At 43.5% G+C, this 21,941-nt stretch overlaps 1 protein-coding gene across 5 annotated transcripts in view; it reads left to right on the top strand.

The window, feature by feature from the left end:
* The window catches only part of DIP2C (disco interacting protein 2 homolog C), a 294,331-nt gene that overhangs the window by 151,430 nt on the left and 120,960 nt on the right, over window positions 1–21,941 (top strand). For 3 of the 5 annotated variants that reach the window (XM_027559456.1, XM_027559453.1, XM_027559452.1), the window contains exons 2-4: window positions 3,893–3,964; window positions 5,497–5,664; window positions 15,680–15,790. In XM_027559456.1, coding sequence (XP_027415257.1) covers window positions 3,893–3,964; window positions 5,497–5,664; window positions 15,680–15,790 — 351 coding nt within the window. The remainder of the gene's footprint in view (window positions 1–3,892; window positions 3,965–5,496; window positions 5,665–15,679; window positions 15,791–21,941) is intronic. The other 2 variants (XM_027559454.1, XM_027559455.1) reach the window with 1 other exon arrangement.

Genomic DNA, 21,941 nt, shown 5'->3' with positions numbered 1-21,941 from the left:
GGTAAAACTTTATTTCCAAAAACAACTCACAGGCTGGATTTGTAGTTAGCCAACCTGTGATTTAGATAAAATTCATGAGGTGTGGAAGTCATTCAGTAAATAGTGTTTCCCTTTCCCTCTGCTTGGTTTGGAGAGATGATAGCACCCTGGGATTCCCGAGTCGTGTCTGCAGGTTCTCCGAGCTGACTGCTTCATGCCAGCATGTAGCAGTGGGGCTAAAATAGAACGCCTGTGTGGAAGTCCTGACTCCGCCTCCCACCTAGCTTTCTGAGTCTGTGGGATTAGGAACCTGTGTGGAGGCGTCTGTGAGGCCGACCTTAACATCTCCCCTTTAAAGAAGAGCTGTGGCTTCGTGCCGAAAAGTGCCTGTTTTGCTTTGGGCCAAGATCTTTAGCAGCTGGAGCTTTCCAGAGTGAGGGTGAAGAGTCAGTATCCGCTAAGGTGACCTCTAAGGTTGGCTTCAAGGGAGGGGACCTCTGCCCCTCTCCCCCCTCCTGCCCCCCGCGTACTTAAACGTTCATCTGGGAAATTTTTAGAACTTGAACTGAACTTTGAATCTTTCTCCTAGCTTGTTTAAGTGGCTGAGGATCAAGTATGTGTCTGCCTTTATTAGTGGGATTTTTCTCTTTCCTAAAGATCCTTCTTGTGTAGCCTTTTTGCTTCCACTAAGAGAAGATCCTTTAACATTTCTTTTAGGGTAGGTTCAGTATTGATGAACTCTGAGTTTTTGCTCCTCTGAGAAGTTTTTTTTTAATTTTTTTAATCTTTTATTCGATCCTGAATGATAATCTTGCTGGGTAGAGTATTGTAGGTTGCGAGAGTTTTTACCTTTCAGCACTTGATATGTATCACGCTACTCCCTTCTGGCCTGCAGAGTTTCTGCTGAAAAATCAGCTGACAGCCTTACGCGGAATCCCTTGAATGTGACTCCTTGTTTTCCTCTTGCTGCCTTTGGAATCCTCTTTATCTGTAACTTTTGCCCGTTTGATTATGACATGTCTTGGTGTGGGTCTCTGAGTTCATCTCATTTGGGATGGGACCCTCCATGCTTCGTCTTCCTGGATATGTTTCCTTTTTCAGTTTTGGGAAGTTCCCAGCCATAATTTCATCAGACACGTATTTTACCCTCTTCTCTGTCTCTTCTCCTTCTGGAACCTCTATAACATGGTGGTTAATATGCTTGATGTTGTCCCAGAGGCCATTTAAACTGTTCTCATTTTTAAATTTGCCTTTCTTTTTACTGTTCTTATAATGTGTGATTTCCATCCTTCTGTCTTCCAGATCATTATGTGTACCTCTGTATCACCTAATCTGCTTTTCTTTCCTTCTAGTGTGTTTCTCATTTCACTTACTGTATTCTTCAGTTCTGACTGATTCTTTAAAAAATATATATATTTTCTAGTTTCTTGTTAAAATTCTCACTGTGTTCATGTGTATCTTTCCCAAGTTTAGTTAGGATTCTTATTGCTAATGCTTTAAATTCTTTATCTCTTAAACTGTTTATTTTTGCTTCATTACTTGTTGTGAGCACAAGTCATGTCTTCCCAGGGTGTGGTGGCAGCTCTGGCCTTGGTAGGAGGAGGGGCTGGAGGTGGAAGGGCAAGGCCTGGAGCCTTGTGTGAGCTGGGCTTCCCCTCTGCTCCTCTCTGCTTGGTGACATCACCACCCTGTGGAGTGGGCAGGGTCCCAGGTTGCTTGGAGCAGAAGCCCTGAGAGTTAAGTCTGAACCCACTCTGTTCCCTTTAAGTATATGTTTCCCCCATCCCGGCACCAGGCCCCTCACCCCAGCAATGCTGAATCAAGAGGTGCCTGTGTGGGCTCTCAGCAGAGTTGAGGGGTTCAGCCCCAGACAGAGGTTGGGGCTGACTTACTACCTGTCTGAGCACCAGCAGTGGTGGCCACCACCCTGCTCAGTCACTGCTTCAGGTCTACGCTGCTCTAAGTCTCACAGCCAGACCCTCTCCCCATTGAGAAGCAGGCGGGACTGGGCTCAGGCTGTGAAAAATGGGCAGTGGCTAGAGCAGCCTTCATGGCTAGACCAGCCACGCTTGGGGTCAAGCCAGCTGTGCTGCTCACCATGGAGCCCAGGCTTCCCACAGCCCTCCTGCTAGTCTGCAGGCCCTCCAGCCAGCCATGGGGCTAGTCTTGCTGTCAGACCCCAGGACCAGGGCACCGATCTGTGGCTGAACTGCCTGCTCCTCAGGGCAGAGCTCCGTCCCTGTGACCTTCCCGTTCCACGCAGCTGTTCCCTGGTATACAGGTCCTGACCTGATCACTTCTTTTCCCTTCCTACCCTGTTCCATGTGGATTGATCTTACAGTCTCAGTTGTACTGCCGTCTTTCTGCCAATCTCCGGTTAGTTTTCAGTGAGAATTGCTCCACGTGGAGATCTGTTTTAGAATTTTCATGGTGGGAGGTGAGCTCTACATCTTCCTACTCTGCTGTCTTGATCTGCTCCTCACAACTGAGCTGAACTCTGGGTGAAGAACAAGCCAGAAGGGACTAGTTCACCAGACTAGGACTCTATGGTAGGACTGTGCAGAGCACCTGTGAGATTGGCTGGGAAGGGAGGGGCTGAGGGAAACACCAGGTAAAGAATAGGTACCTGCCATGCTCAGGTGACCTTCTGGCAGGCCAGGACGTGATTTTCCCACCAACACACCCTCACGCAAGTGCTCGGTCCCCTGCCACGTGCTTACATTTTCCTCTGGGCATTCCCTCTGCGGGAGGGAGCAAGCTGGTTTCAAGTTTATAAAATGCTGAGCAGCAGCACAGTTAGCACAGAAACTAGCATTGTTATAGGTGTATTGTCTTCAAAGAATGGTCAGTTTGTTTTAGCATCAAAAATGCTCAATAGTCAATGGGGGATAGTTCTTCCTATATCTGTGTTGTTTACAGCTCTGTGTATACAGACTAGTCATGAGTTCTGTGGGCCGGAGTGGACTGCTGGGAACAGTGGTGGCCCAGGCAGTTCTTGGCCCAGGGTGCCTCTGGATTGATCAGATGTAGCAAGCATCACCACCAGGTAAAGCAGGCTTAGCAACTTGTGTGTGACTCACAACAACTTTTCATTTGTTTGCTGTATTTTTGTTAAAACTTTAATATTTAACTATTTTAGGAATGATGGTTTGGTCAGGATATTAGGGGAAAAATTAAAGAGTTTCAGAAAAATTCAGTGGCACAAATCAGCATTTGGGGTATGTTCGAGCTTGCAATTGGGAAAGGCTGTTGCATGTCATAAAGGTTATTTGTCCCAGGTACTTGGCAACCTAGCAGCGAACGATCCTTGAATCTCTGGCTTTAGCAATTTAATTCCTGTTTTAATTGTAAACATCTTAGTCATATATTTTGGATTCCATAGATCGTACGTCCTCTTTATTTGTTTTTATCTACCTTTTTTTGGCTTTAGACACTTATTTTCAAAAGTACCTTATCAGTGTATAGTCCCTGAAACTGACATGTCTGATAAGTTAAAAAAAAATCTCCTTAACGAAGGAAGATGCTCATTATTGGTGGTTTGGGCCAGCTCTCACTGGGGTAGACACCAGCAGAATCCGTTGTTGATTAAGTTAATGAGCGCTGTGTAGATCAGGGAGGTTTCCTGCCCTGCAGATGTGAGTAAGATTGCAATACTCTTAATTCTGGACTCCATCAGAGCCAAAACCTTGTGAGAAGGGGCCGGAGACCAGAGTGTGCATGCACTGTAAAGGATTTTATCTAACTTAAATGAATGTTTGCAAGCAGAAGAAAAGTCGAGGTGAATGATGTAAAGTGCTTTCTTCTTAAATTATAAGGAAACAGAAGACACCTACATGCGTGACTATGTCTTCTTAGTTGAGTGCTCAGCTCTACCAGAGAAAAGCATTCTGAACTTCCTTTCCTTCTCTTACAGGTGACATCACACAAAAAGGATATGAAAAGAAGAGATCAAAATTGATTGGAGCCTACCTGCCCCAGCCTCCGAGTATGTAAACCTTACTGAGTAGCATAAGGTGTCCAGCTTTAAGAGTTAACTGCAACTCCTGAGAGAACAGCTGAGCACCAGTCCTCTCCCAGTCCCCAGACTGCATGCGGATCAGGCCCTTGAGGTGGCATCAACCCCATCCCACTCCTTTGCGTGACTGCAGCATATTTTGTGAATTCAGAAGACACATAGGATTTTTCTGTGAAGGTGCCAGATAACTGTAATAGGTATTCATCCACAGAGGAAAGTAATATGTTTGATTACTTTAAAATACTCTAATCATAAAAAAATATGAGAACGTTTATGGTTTAAACATGAATTTTGGCTTAGTTAATATTATTGATAATGGTTTAAGTTAATCAACAGTTTTTGTTGACTTCATTGGTGGAGGTTGGGGGAGGCAAATCTAGAAAATGATGTAACATCTTGGCTGGGATTTTGAAATCGTAAAGGTTGGTTGGTTGTGTTTTGAAACATGATTGTCTGCATTATGAATTCTCAACCAAGTACAAGTTCTATTTAATTCTGTGGTTTTCACTTATGCAAGTACGTAGGATTCTACACTTGAGCTGGTTCTGTACATTTCAGGGAAAGGAGGGAAACCCTGGGCTGTAGGTAACACCTCTGTTCTGAGGGCAACCTTGAGAATTTTCTGGGCATCAGGAAAGGGCTTAATGCTATCACAAGTCCTCCAGGAGGTAGGACAGCAACAGAAATGGACTCTACAGTGTTCCCTGTTGGAGCAGATGTAAAGCCATGCTGAGATGTTCCAGCTAGGAGAGCTTCAGCTCCGCATGTGCAGGCCTTTTGGCTCTCCGGGCTGTGACGTGGCCTCCAGTGTTGGGGGCGAGAGGAATGTCCTCACCTGCGGCTCACCTTCCAGGACATTTGTGTGGAGTATGCTGCATTTTTAGCCTCGTTTGATTTTGTGTGGTTTCTTTCTTTCCTTGGAGCTTAAGAAAGTTAACGTAAAGATTGGCTGGCTGTGCAGGGCTGCCTTAGCTGGCGACCTGGGTTTTCTTGCTGTCTGGTCTGTAAAAGGAAGGAGCTATGCTCTGTCTGAGTGGATGGAAGAGCAGTGTGTTGTCCGGCTGACCCCGTGTGTGAGAGCTTTAGAGAACACACGGGGGCAGACGACTAGATGTGGTCTCCCCGCTTTCCTTCTCATCCTCCAGCAGAACTGCTGGGATGACTTCCTATCTGCAGGTGGCCTTTCGTGGTTTTGGAGGAAGGCTGGTGTGAGGTGGTAGGTCCTTGTGTTGCTAGATTTTATTTTCTGTGCCTTACCAAACAAAAGTGAAACAGAAGCAGTTCTGTGTATTCCCAGGAGATGGCTCTGGGAGATGGAGCCTCTACAGTCCCAGGACGAGGCTGACCTGTATTGCTGGGCGCTGAGGGTGGCCCTGTGTGACATGGTCCCCTTGGTGTTTTTTGTGCTGTTCTGCATGGGGTCGGCAGCTCTGCTCGGCGCTGTAACAAATTTAAAAAAAACTAAAGTTTGAATTAATTAGTTTTTTTTCAACTTGTTACAGCAGCGAATGGAGCTGCCGTGGTCCGGTGTAGACTGCAGCACAGTGAAGGAGCCCCGAGAAGAATGCTGCAGGCTGGCAACATCGGGGTGTGTGACATCCGAGACGCCGCGGTCAGAGAGCGGGCGGCCAGCACCGCAGGAAACCGGCCACTGTTTTACTTTCGTTTCGGTGAGCGCACTTAACTGAGAGAGATCCCATGGCAGGGCACATTTGCAATGGACTGTCTGCCTGATGCCATTCTAAACAGAAGTGTAGGGCTCAGCCTTGGGGGAACCTAGGAGGTCATATTTCTCAGCCCCATCCTCCATTTCAGCTCATTCAACTTACCGAGGCCTCAGAGCTCCTCAGGCACAGAGCTTGTCACAAGCCCTGGACCATGATTATCCTGCTGATTCAGGGCCCAGGTCTGAGTGTTTTCTGTTAAAATATAATACTCAGTTTTTGCAACCATATTTTCGCAGTTGGAGCACCACTTACAGAACACTTAGGAAAGAAGAATCCATGACGGATCATACAGTTTTTCATAAAATTGTTGATCTTCACTGACCTTTGTCTCATAGTCAGAGACTTGGGTGAGGATGAGCTCTAGTGTACCCTGGCCCTTTAGATCTGTTTCAGGGAGTGAGGTCCATAGCTCCATTATATTCCTATCTCCAGAGGGCAGTCATGGAGTTTTGAAATTGAAAAATTGAACTGGTTCATCACAGAGTCGTGATTCTATCCAGAGGTCAAAATTATTTAAGTGAACAATATTTTGAATATAAGAAGCTCAGAAAGATGAGTTCAGTGCACCTTTTAGTACAATAAGGAATAAGCATAAACTCAAATAAAAGACATTGAGAATCATGTACAGATAATAAGCTGTGTGTCACAGTTGATCCACAGGATCTTAGACGAGGACACACAGCCTGGTCTCCCTCTGTGCCTCTGCTCTCCTCTCCAGGCCAGCTTGCTAACAGGCATGAGGCATGTCCTTGTGGGCAAAAGTGGAGCATTGATGGGCAGGTGGCAGACTTGGGCCTTAGCTGCCGGGCCCCGTCACAGTTTCTGTTTGCCTCCTGCACCTGTGGATGCTTGAGGCTGAGCGCTGCTGGGGAACGCTGCTCCCTGGGCCTCCTGCCTTACCATCCCCAACCGGGAAGGAGAAGGCAGGTTCACTGGGGATGCTGGGGTCAGGAAGATGGATGCCTGGGTAGTTGTGCAGTTTTTATGCTGATTTGTATGCTGAGAAGTTGCCCTGGGTGAACAGTCACACTCTGTACACAACTGCCTCTGGGGAGCAGTAAGAAGAGTGCGCGGCTCCGCATCAGAGGGTTCTTTCTTGCCTAGGTCAGCCTTAGAAATGACACTTTTGGTGTAGGATCTTCATGAGAAACGTCTTGTTTTCCTTTTCAGTTACCCTTATCCTGCTTTACACTTTCCTAAAGGGAGTTTGTGTTTTGATGAACTTTACCTTTTTTCCTTTTTTTATGTTATTTTTATTCATCAGAGAAAAAGACTTCTCTAGGAAGTACTCTAAAGATATTTCAAAGATCATTGGGATCTGTGGGATATTTCAAAGATCCCAAATTTTGGGAATTTGTTTGGGACACATGATTGTGGATTAGGATGGCTTACGCAGCTTTAAGCAAGAGATGCACCCTGAGTCTGAGCTCCTGTGTGTTACCCCATCCCAGGGAAGAGTGCTGGGGAAGCAGGTTTTCCCTGGTTTTCTTCTTTTCTTCCCAGAAGTGAGTGATGGGCGAACCCAGTCAAAGGTATATTGACTTCAGGAAGCATGGTGTTGAGTGCTCACCTAAAACTAGATGTGGGAAAGGGTCCAGAGCTGGAAAGAAAAAAAAAATTACGTGTTTAATCAAGTAATGGGTCAGAATGTATTAAAAGTCATCATCAAAGAGAAAATGTTATTCAGGAGAAATTATTTGGTACTAATGCTCTTGGAGTTTTTCAGCTATGTATTCTTTTGTTAGTCTCTAAACCTGCTAAAATTTATAAAATTAGAAGACAGAATCCACTCTCTACAGCTCTGTTCAGGGATATCTTAATAACATGGTGTCAGGGTCTATGAGTCTTCACTGCTTTCATGGTAAGGTCATGGTGATGTGAAGTAGTAAAGTTCCACCATTACCATAAAGAGTAAAATTTTCCTTGACCAGATGTAGTCCCTCTGTTGTCATGATGTGTGTATTGGCTGGATATTACTTTCTCCATGATTGGCAACTAGTGTTTCGAGCAGCGGGTGACTTATGTGAATCCAGTCTTCTCCAGGCCCAGCTTGCCTTTCCTCCGGCAGCAGGTGGCTTGTGCTCTGTTAGAGGGACCTACTATGACTGCATTGTCGTGAAAACTTTGGTGAGTTTGGCTGCAGGGACCAGAGGGCAGGTGTGTTTCCCTCTTGGTCCTAGGGATTCTGCCTTGGGGTCCACGTGGACAGTGTCCTCAGAGAGGAACTTCCCTAGGTTAGGGTGAGTTTATCGTCCATCCTTGCTCCACTAGAGAAGGATGGCCCCACTGGGAGTGCAGACTTGTCTGCATCACAAGGGCTTCACACGCAGGTGCCTGGCCTCCCTCCAGCTCCCCAGCCTGCATCCCATGTCACACTGTCGGCACATGCTTGTATCCCCTGCCTGCACCTGCGCACCTCTTAAAGCTCAGTGCAAGTGTCACTTCAACAAGGACTCCTTCCCTGCTCCCTGGGGTTAGGACAGGCCATTGTGTTTCATATGCTACAGGAAATGCAGCTTCCCGGCACTGCGGGCCTGATTGGTTCTGCTGCTTCGTGTTCACACCCGCTCTGCCCCGGGGTCAGGTACACCGCTGGTCTGTTTTCATACCTGCTGCACTGCTCTGGTACCTGGTGCACCATTGGTCTGTTTTTATCCTGCCGGAGAGCCCTGTCCCCCGAGTGCAGCCTTCCCTCCCTGGGCACAGCAGTGAGCTGCCCTTCTTACCTGCTTTGTAGGGACACAGGGCTGATCCTGGGGGCCTTCCTGGGCCATGCCACCTGTTGGTGATAGATGGGGTGTAGCGTGCAAGGTTAAATACCAGAAGAGAAATACGAATAGTTAAATCGGGATGGCCTGTGACTTAGCATGAATTCTTTTCAGACTGAGTTGCTCCAGGAAAGGAACTTTCATCACTAGAGGTAATGACTTGTATCCTAGGTAAGCTGTGGTCATGATCTTGATACACAACTTAGTGCCCTAAGTTGTCTAAAGTGTATTCTTATTTTATCACACACAGCTGCTGACTAAATAGATGGATGGATGGTTTTCTTGTTCTTTTTGATGGCTTTGAACCAATCAGGTTCCTCCCCCAGACACCAATAGTTACTGAGGAGTTCTTGAGTTATTGAATAGTTCTTGGGCTTCGCTGGTGGCTCAGCTGGTAAAGAATCCGCCTGCAATGTGGGAGACCTGGGTTCGATCCCTGGGTTGGGAAGATCCCCTGGAGACGGGAAAGGCTACCCACTCCAGTATTCTGGCCTGGAGAATTCCATGGACTGTATGTATAGTCCATGGGATCACGAAGAGTCAGACATGACTGAGTGACTTTCACTTCACTCTGTTATGGGAAGCAAAGTATAATTATGTGCTAGAAGAGAATGGGAGGATTCAAAACTTGCCAGTGTACAAATATGGAAAGATCCTCGGCAATTTTACCAACTGTCTAGGGCATATTTTCACTTAAGTGAGAGCCCTTGGCGTGCCCAGTGAGGTCGCAGGACGCTGAGATCCATGAACCCTGTAGGTGGGGAGCGGAGAGCCTTGAGTCACGACGAGGGTCCTGGGAGTAACAGTCACTCTTTATTACTGTGTCCGTGTCTGCGCCCCAACACGTGAGGGAACTGAGGTTCAGAGGTTCGGTGACTTGTCTGCAGTTGAAATAAGACCAGAATTTGGACCAAGCTCTTTGTTTTGTTTTACATGTCCTTCATGATTCCTTTTAAAACTGTTGAAAACCAAGGTGTTTTTTTAGTGTTTTTCTCTTACTATCTGAATTTAGAAATGCTGACTTTTTCTAGAACATTTAATGTTCTGCGCAACTATATGGTGTCTGTACTGCAGGTTTTCTGGCCTGCAGTGCACCATTGTGTCACAGTGAATGGACCAGCCCCTCTAGACCCTATGCTTAGGTTACTCTTAGGATTACTGTGATTTCTAGTGTCTGGTTTACCATAGTGTTAATAAAATGACTACATTGGTTTAGTAATCTGAAATTGCTGGATTGTTTAGGTGCCAGAACTATGCTATTAGGGTTTTCTTTGAGGAGCCTTTTTTAATTAAGTGTAGTTGTTTTACATTATTAAGTTAGTTTCAGGGAACCTTTCTTAAACCTATGTTGAAAGTAACTGACATTCTAATTTTTAAAAAAGGCTTATTTCTCTGCTTTCTACCCCTTGAGCTCGGACAAAGTTTTCAGCTCTGCAGAGGAAAAAGCATCTGGAGGAGTGAGTGGTGATAAGCAGGTCAAGAACTTGGGAACAGCAACTGTTTCTCTGTGCCAGGAACCTGGAGGCAGGAGTGGGAGGTGGCTCATGAGGAGCGTGAGGTGGAGAGAGGCTGGCGGTCAGGGAAGGAGCCTGGGCCTCGGCTCTGGGGTCCACAGGGTGCAGAGGAATGAACCAGGCACAGTCTGGTTGGATTGAAGAGAGACTGACATTCATGGCTGTGGTGGCCCTGGGGGTGGAGAGGTGCCTGGAGCAGCAGGTGGCATCTGACTGTGACGGGTCAGAGCAGTGAACTTTTAACCTTGAAAATAAAGTGCAGGGTGGGGAAGAAAGGAGCCGTGAAGGATGGGGGTGTCTGAGAATGGGCTGGGGATGTGCCACAGGCATAAATGGAAGTCCCAGGAGGGTGCACACTCCAAGGCGTGGACAGCTGGGTTTTCCTCTCTCCTGTGCTGTCGTTTTGTTTCCTCTTTTCGTCTCATGCATCTCTGCTCTCCCCCCACTGATGAAGAGTTTTATTTAGAGTCCCATTGCGATTCTAGATGGAACAAAAACTCACTGAATTGTATGTGAGTTGACGTGTTGCAGCCCTCTGCACGAGCCTTAAATGTTTTACTTACTGGTTCAGCAGTGCTTCCTGAGTTCCTTTTGTGAGCCATGGGCAGCACTCAGCTGCAGGCAGACAGCCAGACAGTTGTTGCCTTTTCTGGACTCTTAACATGCCTGTTAAGAGTGCTTTAACATGTCCAAAGTGAGGATCCATGCACACACCTTCATCACACAACCTCAGCAGCTTTTAGCTGCTCTGAGTTTGTTACTGGGTAACAGTCTGGAATTGTGGCAGTTCCCATCTCTCTTTATAAGACTGTTGGTTGAACAGTAGTTTTGTGGTGAGATCACAAAAATACCTCTTCCCAGATTCAGAGTACCAACTGGACTTGGTCTGTGTGACAAGTGACCACTGCATCTGGAGTGCAGTACTGAACAGCAGGGAGCCTCTGCTTCAGGGGCCTGGCCTCTGCCTGGCTCTGAGTGCACCAGGAAGGGGTGCCCATCACACATGGATGGACACTACCAGAGTGGCACAGACACAGTTCTGGGCCTTCGATTGTTCCCAGTGAAATGGCAGAAGCCTGTCTCGTACAACTATGTTAGTAATTTAGTAAATACACAGCGCTTACACCAGTGCTGTAAAGCATTGGCTGTGCCTGTCAGTGCTGCCTAAAGATGGGAAACTGAGGCCCCGGGTCACAAACTGTGCCGCCAGCAGGTTGGGGCACCATCTTCAGAGCATGGCGTTGTCCAGGTGCATTGCCCTCATGTCACGTGGGATCTGAAGCAAGTGGTGCTTGATCAGTGTTTGTGGGAGAAGAGATCCAGTCTTGATCTTTGTCATGTTTTTTACCTGAGAAGAATTTTTTTTTTTTTTAATCCACTTTGCGTTGCGTGTTTCTGGACAGTTACTCCACCTTCCTTGGGACATCCTCCCTTCTATTGAAGACACACTGGCCATCTTGGGCTGTCCCGAGGGCTAGGTTGCAGGGATGCCTGAGTGTGGGACCCCAGCAGTGGTGAATACTGGGCTGTAACTATGTATTTTACTGATTATTTGTGGTTACTCTTGCTGGGAGGCAGCCCATCCCTCCAGCAGCATGTAGTCAGCTCCTCTTACAATGGGTCACAGGCAGGGCCCCTTGGTTATTGCCCCAGGTCCTCCTGTGTACCAGGTCATTCTAATTTGGAACTGCTTATTTGACTGAAGTATGTTTAAGCTACCTCAAATTTCATTCACAGTGAGGTCAGGTAAAATCCAATATTTGAAATATGCACACTTATATTTTAATCTCTGTTAATGTCCTGAGGCTGGTGACTTATTGAAGCTATCCTCATTTTGTCTAATTTATTCATTTTCTTTTTAAAACTTTTAAAACCTTGGGTTGTAAACTCTTATTTTTCTGCCTTTGAGAGTTTGCATACTGCTGTATGCAAACTTAGCTTTCTGAACACAGAAGTGTAGGGTCCATAGCAGGTGAGCACTAAGTTACATGTCGTATAGCTGAGCTGATTTAGAAAAGGCAGAGGAACTAGGAATCAAATTGCCAACATCCATTGGATCATAGAAAAAGCAAGAGAATTTCAGAAAAACATCTACTTCTGCTTCATTGACTACGATAAAGCTTTTGACTGTGTGGATCACAACAAACTGTGGAAAATTCTTCAACAGATGGGAATACCAGACCACCTTACCTGCCTTCTGAGAAATCTGTATGTAGGTCAAGAAGCAACAGTTAGAACTGGACATGGAACAACAGACTGGTTCCAAACTGGGAAAGGAGTATGTCAGGGCTGTGTATTGTCACCCTGATTATTTAACTTATATACAGAGTACACCATGTGAAATGTCTGGCTGGATAAAGCACAAGCTGGAATCAAGATTGCTGGGAGAAATATCAATAACCTCAGATATGCAGATGACAGCACCCTTATGGCAGAAAGTGAAGAGGAACTAAAGAGCCTCTTGATGAAAGTGAAAGAGGACAATGAAAAAGTTGGCTTAAAGCTCATCATTCAGAAAACGAAGATCATGGCATCTGGTCCATCATTTCATGGCAAATAGATTGGGAAGCACTGGAAACAGTGAGAGACTTTATTTTCTTGGGCTCCAAAATCACTGCAGATGGTGTTTGTGGCCATGAAATTAAAAGACGCTTGCTCCTTGGAAGAAAAGCTATGACCAACCTAGACAGCATATTAAAAAGCAGAGGCATTACTTTACCAACAAAGGTCCATCTAATCAAAGCTATGGTTTTTCCAGAAGTTTGTGTATGGATGTGAGAGTTGGACCATAAAGAAAGCTGATCACCAAAGAATTGATGCTTTTGAACTGTGGTGTTGGAGAAAACCCTTGAGAGTCCCTTGAACTGCAAGGAGATCCACCAGTCAATCCTAAAGGGAATCAGTCCTGAATATTCATTGGAAGGACTGATGCTGAAGCTGAAGTTCCAATCCTTAGGACACCTAATGTGAAGAACTGACTCATTGGAAAAGATCCTGATGCTGTGAAAGATTAAAGGCAGGAGATGAAGGGGACGACAGAGGATGAGATGGTTGGATGGCATCATGGACTCAATGGATATGAGTTTGAGCAAGCTCTGGGAGTTGGTAACGGACAAGGAAGCCTGGTATGCTGCAGTCCATGGGGTCGCCAAGAGTCGAACGTGACTAAGTGACTGAACTGATAGCTGGTCTGCAAGTGCTGTGACTGCACTTCCCAGAGGAGGGATATGGCCACCTATGGACCTGGAAGGGTCAAGGTTGAAACTAATTCCAGGAAGCATATTTGAAAGGAGTTGATGGGTAATAGTACTGAGATTGAAAGCTAAATGTGTGTGTGTGTGTGTGTGTGTGTGTGTGTGTGTGGCACTGTTTAATCTTGGCAGCTTGACAGTGTGTGTTAGCTCTGCCTCTTCCCAGAACTGCCCTTTGATGTCAGTAAATGAATAAAGTATGAATCTCTAGGACAGGAGAGTGGAGAAATAATGACGTGTTTTTAGGCTCTATAAGGTTGATGATTAGAGGCATCTTACTTGGCCACAGGAAGGAAGGCAGCAGGTGAATGGACTGATGAAACCATGATGCTGGGCAGTGTGGGTAGGCATGGCTTCTAGGCAACAGGTGATCACTCCTTCTGCGTTCCTGCAGAGAAGTTTGCTGTCTGGAGAAAGGGAACTAAGAGCCTCCAGAGTCAGGGACACCAGGCAATACTGCACCAGAGGCCCTAAATCAGAGCACAGTGCTGAAGAAGGAGAACAGCTCCACCCTGGTGATGAACACTGTGCTTAGTCACAGGCAAGAGACTGCACCTTTCTTCTTTGGGCAAATGGAATAGCCTGGGTAAAAGACCTGCTGGAAATAGATCTGGTTATGCCCCTGCTGCAGAACGTAATGCTTGTTGGCAGCTCCTAATGTAAAAAAAGGTGTAAATGGTGACAGAGGAGAGAAGAAAAAAACAGATTTACATAAAGATATAGCATCAGATTTGCATTTAATAATTTAACTTCTTGACAGTGATTAACATGAAAGGCAATGATTATCCCTAACCCTAACCCTAACCCTACTTGCAGGGCAGTAATAGAGACGCAGACACAGAGAATAGACTTGATACAGAGTGGGAAGGAGGAGGTGGGACAGATCGAGAGAGTAGCACTGACATACATATACACACTACCGAATGTGAAATAGACAGCCAGTGAGAGTTTGCTGGCTGATGCAGGGAGCTCAACCCGGTGCTCTCTGCCAGTCTAGAGGGCTGGTGGGATGGGGTGAGAGATGGGAGGGAGGTTCAAGAGGGATGGGACATATGTTTACCTATGGCTGATTCATGTTAATGTATGACAGAAACCAACACAACATTGTAAAGCAATTATCCTCCAGTTAAAGATGAAATAATTTAGCTTCTCAACAGTAATTGGCATGAAAGACAATGATTATACATAATTTTCAAATAAATACATTTATACAAATAAATTAAAAAAATTTTTAATATATGAATAATGTTGCTTAGAATTCTAAGGTTTAATAATGTAAGCACCAGGTAATTACTATTTTCCTATGAGACTTAATAGTACTGTTTGATTTCATAAATTATGTGCATCTGTTTGATAAAAAATATAAAGTAATTCTTTCACAAAGTAATTTTTTCAAAGATCCTCTGTAGCAATAACTTGAGAAAAACTTGGAGCTCTGAATGGTTCAGTGACAAGAACTGCTAATTAATGACAGTGACGTTAACACACTTGCTAGATGAAGGACTCGTGGAACCTAGCACAGAGCTGCAGTGTACAGTACACTTTTGTGCAGTTCTAACATAGCAAATGTAATATGTGGAGTCCACAGACATTCTGTGAAGAAATGAGGTGCAGAAATCCCCAGTGTAAGAGGAATATTAAACTTCAAGGATGAGTAGCTGGCTCTTGTGGAGCCATCATGGTAAACCAGGGACTAGACAGTTTTGGGTTAAGACTGCTTTTTCTGATTCAGTTTCTGTCAAGTATTACTGGCCCTTTTCTGAAGAAGCAGCAGTTAATCTTTAATGCCTAGCATTTCCTTATTCTGAACTGTGGTAATTAAATCTCTCCTGTAGTACCTAATAATTTTCTCTGGATTGTGCCTCTGGCTACTCTGTTTCTGAATAGCTGTCACGTTGGCCAGAGTTAGGTCAGCTTTTGGCCAGATACTGAATCATTTTTATCTGATGATTTTAACAGTTTTGGTAATTCTTCAAAGCTATATTGAAATATGGTTTGTTCAGTTGTTTAGCATCAGGTGGAGTAAGGTTGCAAGAGTTTGAAATTTTGAATGAAGAAAGATGAAAGTTTATTATGTTCAGTCCTGGCAACCTGGATTATAAAAAGACTCTACAGGACTTATTTACAGTTACTTTTAATTTAATGATAATTATAATTTTAAAAATTGTTGCTGTGGCTTATTCTGTATCACTTCATGTGCACCTAACAGGCATTTGTGACAGGAAGGAGCCTGGACTGGTGCTTCCTTTCCTGTTCCTCATCTGGGCTGTCCCAGCCTTCCATGCCCACTCCCCTATGTGCCTTAGCTTGGCTGTGGGAAAACAGAGAGTCAGGGCTTTATTCTGCCAGATGATTTGCTTGGCAAAGTTAGTTAACTCCAACTGCCAGTCAACCTCACCTTACTTTGCTGTTTTCCTTAACCCAGGGGTGGATCAAGCTTTGCCTCCAGAGCGCCGGGCTCCAGTTACTCCTTCCTCTGCCTCTCGCTATCACCGCCGAAGGTCCTCAGGGTCACGAGATGAGCGCTATCGGTCAGGTAAGCTCAATGTATTACAATTACTACATATTGCCAGATGTAATGTGGGTGGTGGTGAAATGCATGAGTGGACACATGTCTGCAGAAGCTGTGTGAATGCACAGCAGTGTATTCGGGTGTGTTTGTGGTTGGTTGTGATGTGCAGATGACCTCTTACCTCAGACATAGATACACCCTCCAGGGCACACAATAAAATTCAGTAAAAAGTAACTCTTTTTATATTTTTAAGATAGTGTCCATTATTTAGAATGTTACAATAATTTAAAATGTAGTAACCTTTTGTAAGCCAAATTTTGCTCATTTTTTAGGTGTTACAAAGTTTAACACTGGTTTCAAAAATCTTGGTTTTACTGTTCCGATCTTAGTTGCTAGTATTTTTTCCTTCTCTTTTAACCTCAGTGATTTGTTTCTCAAGTAGAGTTTTCAAAAAAGAAATAAAATTCTTAATAATTTGTATGTTGTTTATTTCCTTTGTGTTTTACGACACTGCGTATAAGAATGCTGTCTTCATAATTCTGCTTTATAGCAGTCATCTGGGTTCAACAGGCTTAAATTTCTTCCATTAATTTAGCATCAGGAAAGTTGTATTGTGATTAATGTTTAATTTTTTCCGCCACCATCTGGATTCCAGTTGTTTTCTATTGATTCCCTAACTATAATTTTTTTTAAAGAAAATTATCAGTAAGTGTTGTTGCTGGAACACCAGTTCAGGATACATGTGGATTGCTGATGATGACAGTCCAAACTATAACATTTATATATCACTTTATATTTTCAAGTACTTGCAATGGTGTTACCTCAGTTGGTTTTTATAACAGAAAGGTGGCATACATACGGCTGTTTCGTGCTGCAGAAGAGGACGCTGAGGCTGCGAAAAGTGAAGTAGCTCAGCCACTTCACATGGAGGCAGGTGGATCAACCCTGTGAGCCTCTCAGTGTTGTGAGTCTTTCCCTTACTGGGGACTTGAAGGATAAGCCGCCACCCTTTCCACCAAGTTCAGGAGCTGTGTGCTTGACTTCCTGGCCCAGCTCTCCTTTCTAGATGGGAAGATGGCATAAGACAGACTTTATGGCGTCAGGAATCTTTATGTGCAGAAGCAAGAAGAATGGACTGGAGAAACTAGGAAGAAGGCCAGTGCAGCTTCACTGCTGCGCCTTCTGCCTTCTTGGCTGTCTCAGGCCTGATGCCTGGGACAATGCGTGGAGGTGGGATGAAGGCAGGGGTTTGTAACCGAGTTTACATTCTGTGTTTTCTCAGGTAGTTTTATCCTGGCACATACCAAGAGCTTGTCTTACGTTATTCAGGCATCTCAGAGGCCCCTTTCAGATTAATTAGAAGGGTAGCACATATATATGTGCTGTCAACTTGCTGTGGAATGCTAAGATTTACTCCCTTGTCATGATTCTGTTGTGCATTTTATATATCATGCACACACACATAGATACATGTACATAGTCACACATACGGGAGACATGCAGGTAGAGACCCACATGTACACATACACAGACATATGTGTAGGCATGTGCATAGACAGACAGTAGACAAGTGTTCACTCTTATCCGTATCTTTTGGCACTTGGACTTTATCCTGAAGATGATAGGGTTCCATTCAAAGATTTTAAGCAGAGTCACAATTGGAGCAGGTTGGGGTTTGCAGATGACTTTGGTAGCACTGTGGAGTACGAGTTAGAAGGGAGGATCCGGAAGCCCCTGGATACCTGAGGTATTTGTATAGGATATGAATCAGTGCCAGTGAGACGTGAGATGTGGTGAGTTAAGGCAGGGTTTTGTGAGAGAGGGGGTTTTGGTGACCCTGAGATGTCTAGGTTGTACAGCTGTATAGATGATCCTCTCCGGGTCTGCCATTCCAGAATTCAGTTTCCCATTTGTAGGTTAAAGGTGGTGGAATTTGCCCCAGCTATTTACTTACTATGTAGAGAATACATGAAAAATAGTTCAGGTACGCCTTCAATTATCATGTAAGATGTGAAAAATATTATTCCATATATAGTTTAAATTTTTTTTTTAATTTATACTCTCAATTTTGAATAAATAATGACTGCTTAGTTTTAAGGAGCAGACATATCCAGAGGATCTTTCTATGTGCTTTTGAAAGCTCAGCTGGGTTCTCATTTTCTTTAACTGACTCAGTTCCACCATCATATGGGATGACATCCACCCTAGAGGAAAGCTAAGGAGGGCCTTTGGGGCATCCCTGGGCTCATTTGATAGTCTCCTTCGCTATATGTCATTATCTGCTGTTTCCTGGTTTTAAAATACTCTAATTAGTTTTCTTAATTTAGGCATTTCAATGCTAAGTTACTTTCTTTTAGAGTTTATGCTCATATATTGTGTTTTTTTTTAAGTGGTATAAAATCTTAGAAGCTTGTTTTAATCTGTTTTGAGTATACATGTTTCAGGATTTTATTTTCTCCTGTACCAGCACAGAAGATAAAGGACATTTAAGAGAAAAGGGAGGAGGGAGGAGGGTTCAGGATGGGGAACACATGTATACCTGTGGTGGATTCATTTTGATATTTGGCAAAACTAATACAATTATGTAAAGTTTAAAAATAAAATAAAATTAATTAAAAAAAAATTAAAAAAAAAAAAAGAAAAGGTTTTGTGACTCTCAGAATATTTTACTTTCTAAAATTCTTTGACCACTCTCAGTAGAGTTACTTTAGTTGTTTCAGTGACCAAATTTATCAGCCAATAGGTAATTCTGTTATCCTTTAGACAGTTGACTTAATTAACAGTCAGTCTGGTCAACCATATAGCCACAGACTTAACATCTCTTGGCTATATGTTTTTATTTTTAAACCCATTGCCTTACATGGTAATGAACTCCTACTGGAATTCTTTATAGAGTAAAGTGTACCTCTCTTTTTAAATAATTTCCTTTCGGAACTAAAATTTGATTTGGAAAGTGAATGAATAAATAGGCATTTACCAGGTACCTAGAAAACATCTACCTTGTGCTCGTTCCACCTCGAATGTCTTGGAGTGCTGTCTTCCTCCAGGAGGAAGAGCTCAGAGGCCAGGGAGCTGTGGTGGCGTTTCAAGACCCTTTCATGAAGGTCTGTGAGGACAAGCCATTTCCAGGATAATGCTAACACATTACTTGCCTCTTTTAGTCTCATTCTTTTGTGAATGTACAGTGGGTTTTTCCAGAGGCTGCCTGACATGATGATGTTATTCTTACAGCCAGTGGAATCTGTGATTATGAAGTCGTGTATTTTTAAAAGTTTTTCAGTTTCCTTTCTAATTCAGTAAGTATCAAAGCATTAATCCCATAAGTAAAACTTTAAAGGTTTTCATCAATTTTGGGGTATAAATCAAAAAATAACATTTTCTTATTTAGAAGACTTAAATTAGACTGCATACTCCACTTAGCATTCCTAGTAAAAGACAAGCTGTCTCTGTAAAGCTGAATCATCCAGCATGGTGGTCAGTATGCACAGGAGAAATTTTATATTTAAATTAATGAAATTAAATAAGATTTGAAATTCTGTTTCTGTGCTTTTTTTACTAGCCACGTTTTAAGACAAGTGACTACTATACTGGGCAGTGCAGATATGGAAAATCACCACCACAGCAGAAAGTTGTCTTTCATAGTGCTGTGCTAGGTTGTGCCGAAGGTTGTGTAAATATGGAGGAGAAGGCAGAAGATGCAGCTGAAGACAGTTTTTAAAGGTCTGCTTGTCTAAAACTAATAAAGCTTGATAGTTATGCCTAGTCATTTAATAGAAAAAAGACACAGAGTTGGATTTCAGAAATATGTATAGGTAGTTGGGTTGGGGTAGGTTCCTGGTTGAAGCAGGGATGTGTTAAGAGGATTTGTATTTCAGGTAAAAAACAAAAAAGTGATTAATCAATTTATGGAATATACCAAAACAGTACTTTGACATTGATACAATAGTTACCAAAAAATACTTATATTAGGTAGGAAGAGATCCTGGAAATTAAATAAGGATTTAACTTAAGAAGCCAGAAAAGAGAAATTGAATGAGTTTACAGAAAGAAGAAATGAGAAAATAACGTGAAAAAAATGGAATAGAGGATATAGATTTGGTTTCCACTTGGGCATGTGGTGGAAGCACAGAAATCCTCATACACAATCCTTACACAAGAAAAGGCTTCAGTTCAGTCCCTCAGTCGTGTCTGACTCTTTGAGACCCTGTGGACTGCAGCACACCAGGCCTGCCTGTCCATCACCAACTCCCAGAGCTTGCTCAGACTCATGTCCATTGAGTCAGTGATGCCATCCAACCATCTCATCCTCGTCGTCCCCTTCTTCTCCTGCCTTCAATCTTTCCCAGCATCAGGGTCTTTTCCCACGAGTCTGTTCTTCACATCAGGTGGCCAAAGTATTGGAGTTTCAACTTCAGCATCAGTCCTTCCAGCGAATATTCAGGACTGATTTCCTTTAGGGTTGACTGGTTGGATCTCTTTGCATTCCAAGGGACTCTCAAGAGTCTTCTCCAACACCACAGTTCAAAAGCATCAATTCTTCTGTGCTCAGCTTTCTTTATAGTCCAACTCTGACATCCATACATGATTACTGGGAAAGCCATAGCTTTGAATAGATGGACCTTTGTTGGTAAAGTAATGTCTCTGCTTTTTAATATGCTGTCTAGATTTGTCATAGCTTTTCTTCCAAGGAGCAAGCGTCTTTTAATTTCATGGCTGCAGTCACCATTTGCAGTGATTTTGGAGCACAAGAAAATAAAGCCTCTCACTGTTTCCAGTGCTTCCCCATCTCTTTGCCATGAAGTGATGGGACCGGATGCCATGATCTTAGTTTTCTGAATGTTGAGTTTTAAGCCAACTTTTTCACTGTCCTCTTTCACTTTCATCAAGAGGCTCTTTAGTTCTTCACTTTCTGCCATAAGGGTGCTGTCATCTGCATATCTGAGGTTATTGATATTTCGCCCGACAATCTTGATTCCAGCTTGTGTTTCATCCAGCCTGGCATTTTGCATGATGTACTCTGCATATAAGTTAAATAAGCAGGGTGACAATACTCTTTTCCCGATTTGGAACCAGTCTGTTGTTCCATGTCCAGTTCTAACTGTTGTTTCTTGACCTGCCAGCAACCCTTCTTTGAGGCATTAAAGAACTGAGGTCATTGGGCAAACTGCTGATCCCAGAATTGGGCATGGATAATGGAAACTATGAAAGACTAAAGACATTGCTAGAATTCAGAAACACTGTAGCAGAAATGAAGAATTAACTCATTGATAGACTAAAGGTGGATAGGTCAGAAACTCAGGTCTGCATAAAGAAAGGAAGAATGCTGGAGAAGGAATAGATGAAGATAAAATCCTTTGTTTTTCTTATTCTTAATGGTAAAGAACCCTCCTGCCAGTGCTGGAGTCTTAAGAGATGTGAGTTCAATCCCTGGGTCAGGAGGATCTCCTGGAGAAGGGCATGGCAATCTTCTCCAGTATTCTTGCCTGGAGAATCCATGGACAGAGGAGCCTGGTGGTCCGTGGTCCATAGGATTGCAATGAGTCAGACACAACTGAAGTGACTAACACACACAGTTGATCTTACAGATAAACATTTGGGTGATGATAGCATATTAATTAGTGAATGAATGAAAACAATGTTACAGGAGAGAGGAACTAGAAATACTCTGTTGTAAGGTATTCATACCACCCTAGAGTTACAGTGTTATTTGAAAGTGAACTCAGATTAATTGTGAAATATATATTATGAACTCAAGGACAATCACTGAAAGCAGTTTACACATGATCTTAGCCAAAAGGCCGAGAAGCGATTGAAAGCAGTTTAAACATGAAGTATAATTGATACGCCAGAAGAGAAGAAGAATGGGATCCTATAAAATACTTAGTTAAGGCTAGAAAAGGCAGGAAAAGAGTGGAATACAAAGAATAAATGCAACAAACAGAAAACAGTAACAAACATGGTAAATAGTAATCCAAGTATGTCAATAATAACTTTGTTAGTAAGTGATCTAAGTACACCAGATAGAAGGTGGAGACTGTCAGAGTGGGTAAGAAGCGGAACCCACTTATATTGTCTATTTGAGAAATCCACTTGAAATAGAAAGACACAGATGTAGAAGGATACAGTGCGGACACTAATCCAGAAGCATGAGTAACTATATTAATTTCACGTAGAG

This window comes from Bos indicus x Bos taurus, chromosome 13 (genome assembly GCF_003369695.1).
Source record: "Bos indicus x Bos taurus breed Angus x Brahman F1 hybrid chromosome 13, Bos_hybrid_MaternalHap_v2.0, whole genome shotgun sequence".
Lineage (NCBI taxonomy): Eukaryota > Metazoa > Chordata > Mammalia > Artiodactyla > Bovidae > Bos > Bos indicus x Bos taurus.
Note: the sequence above shows the minus strand (reverse complement) of the source record. Positions and strands in the feature narration are given on the sequence as shown.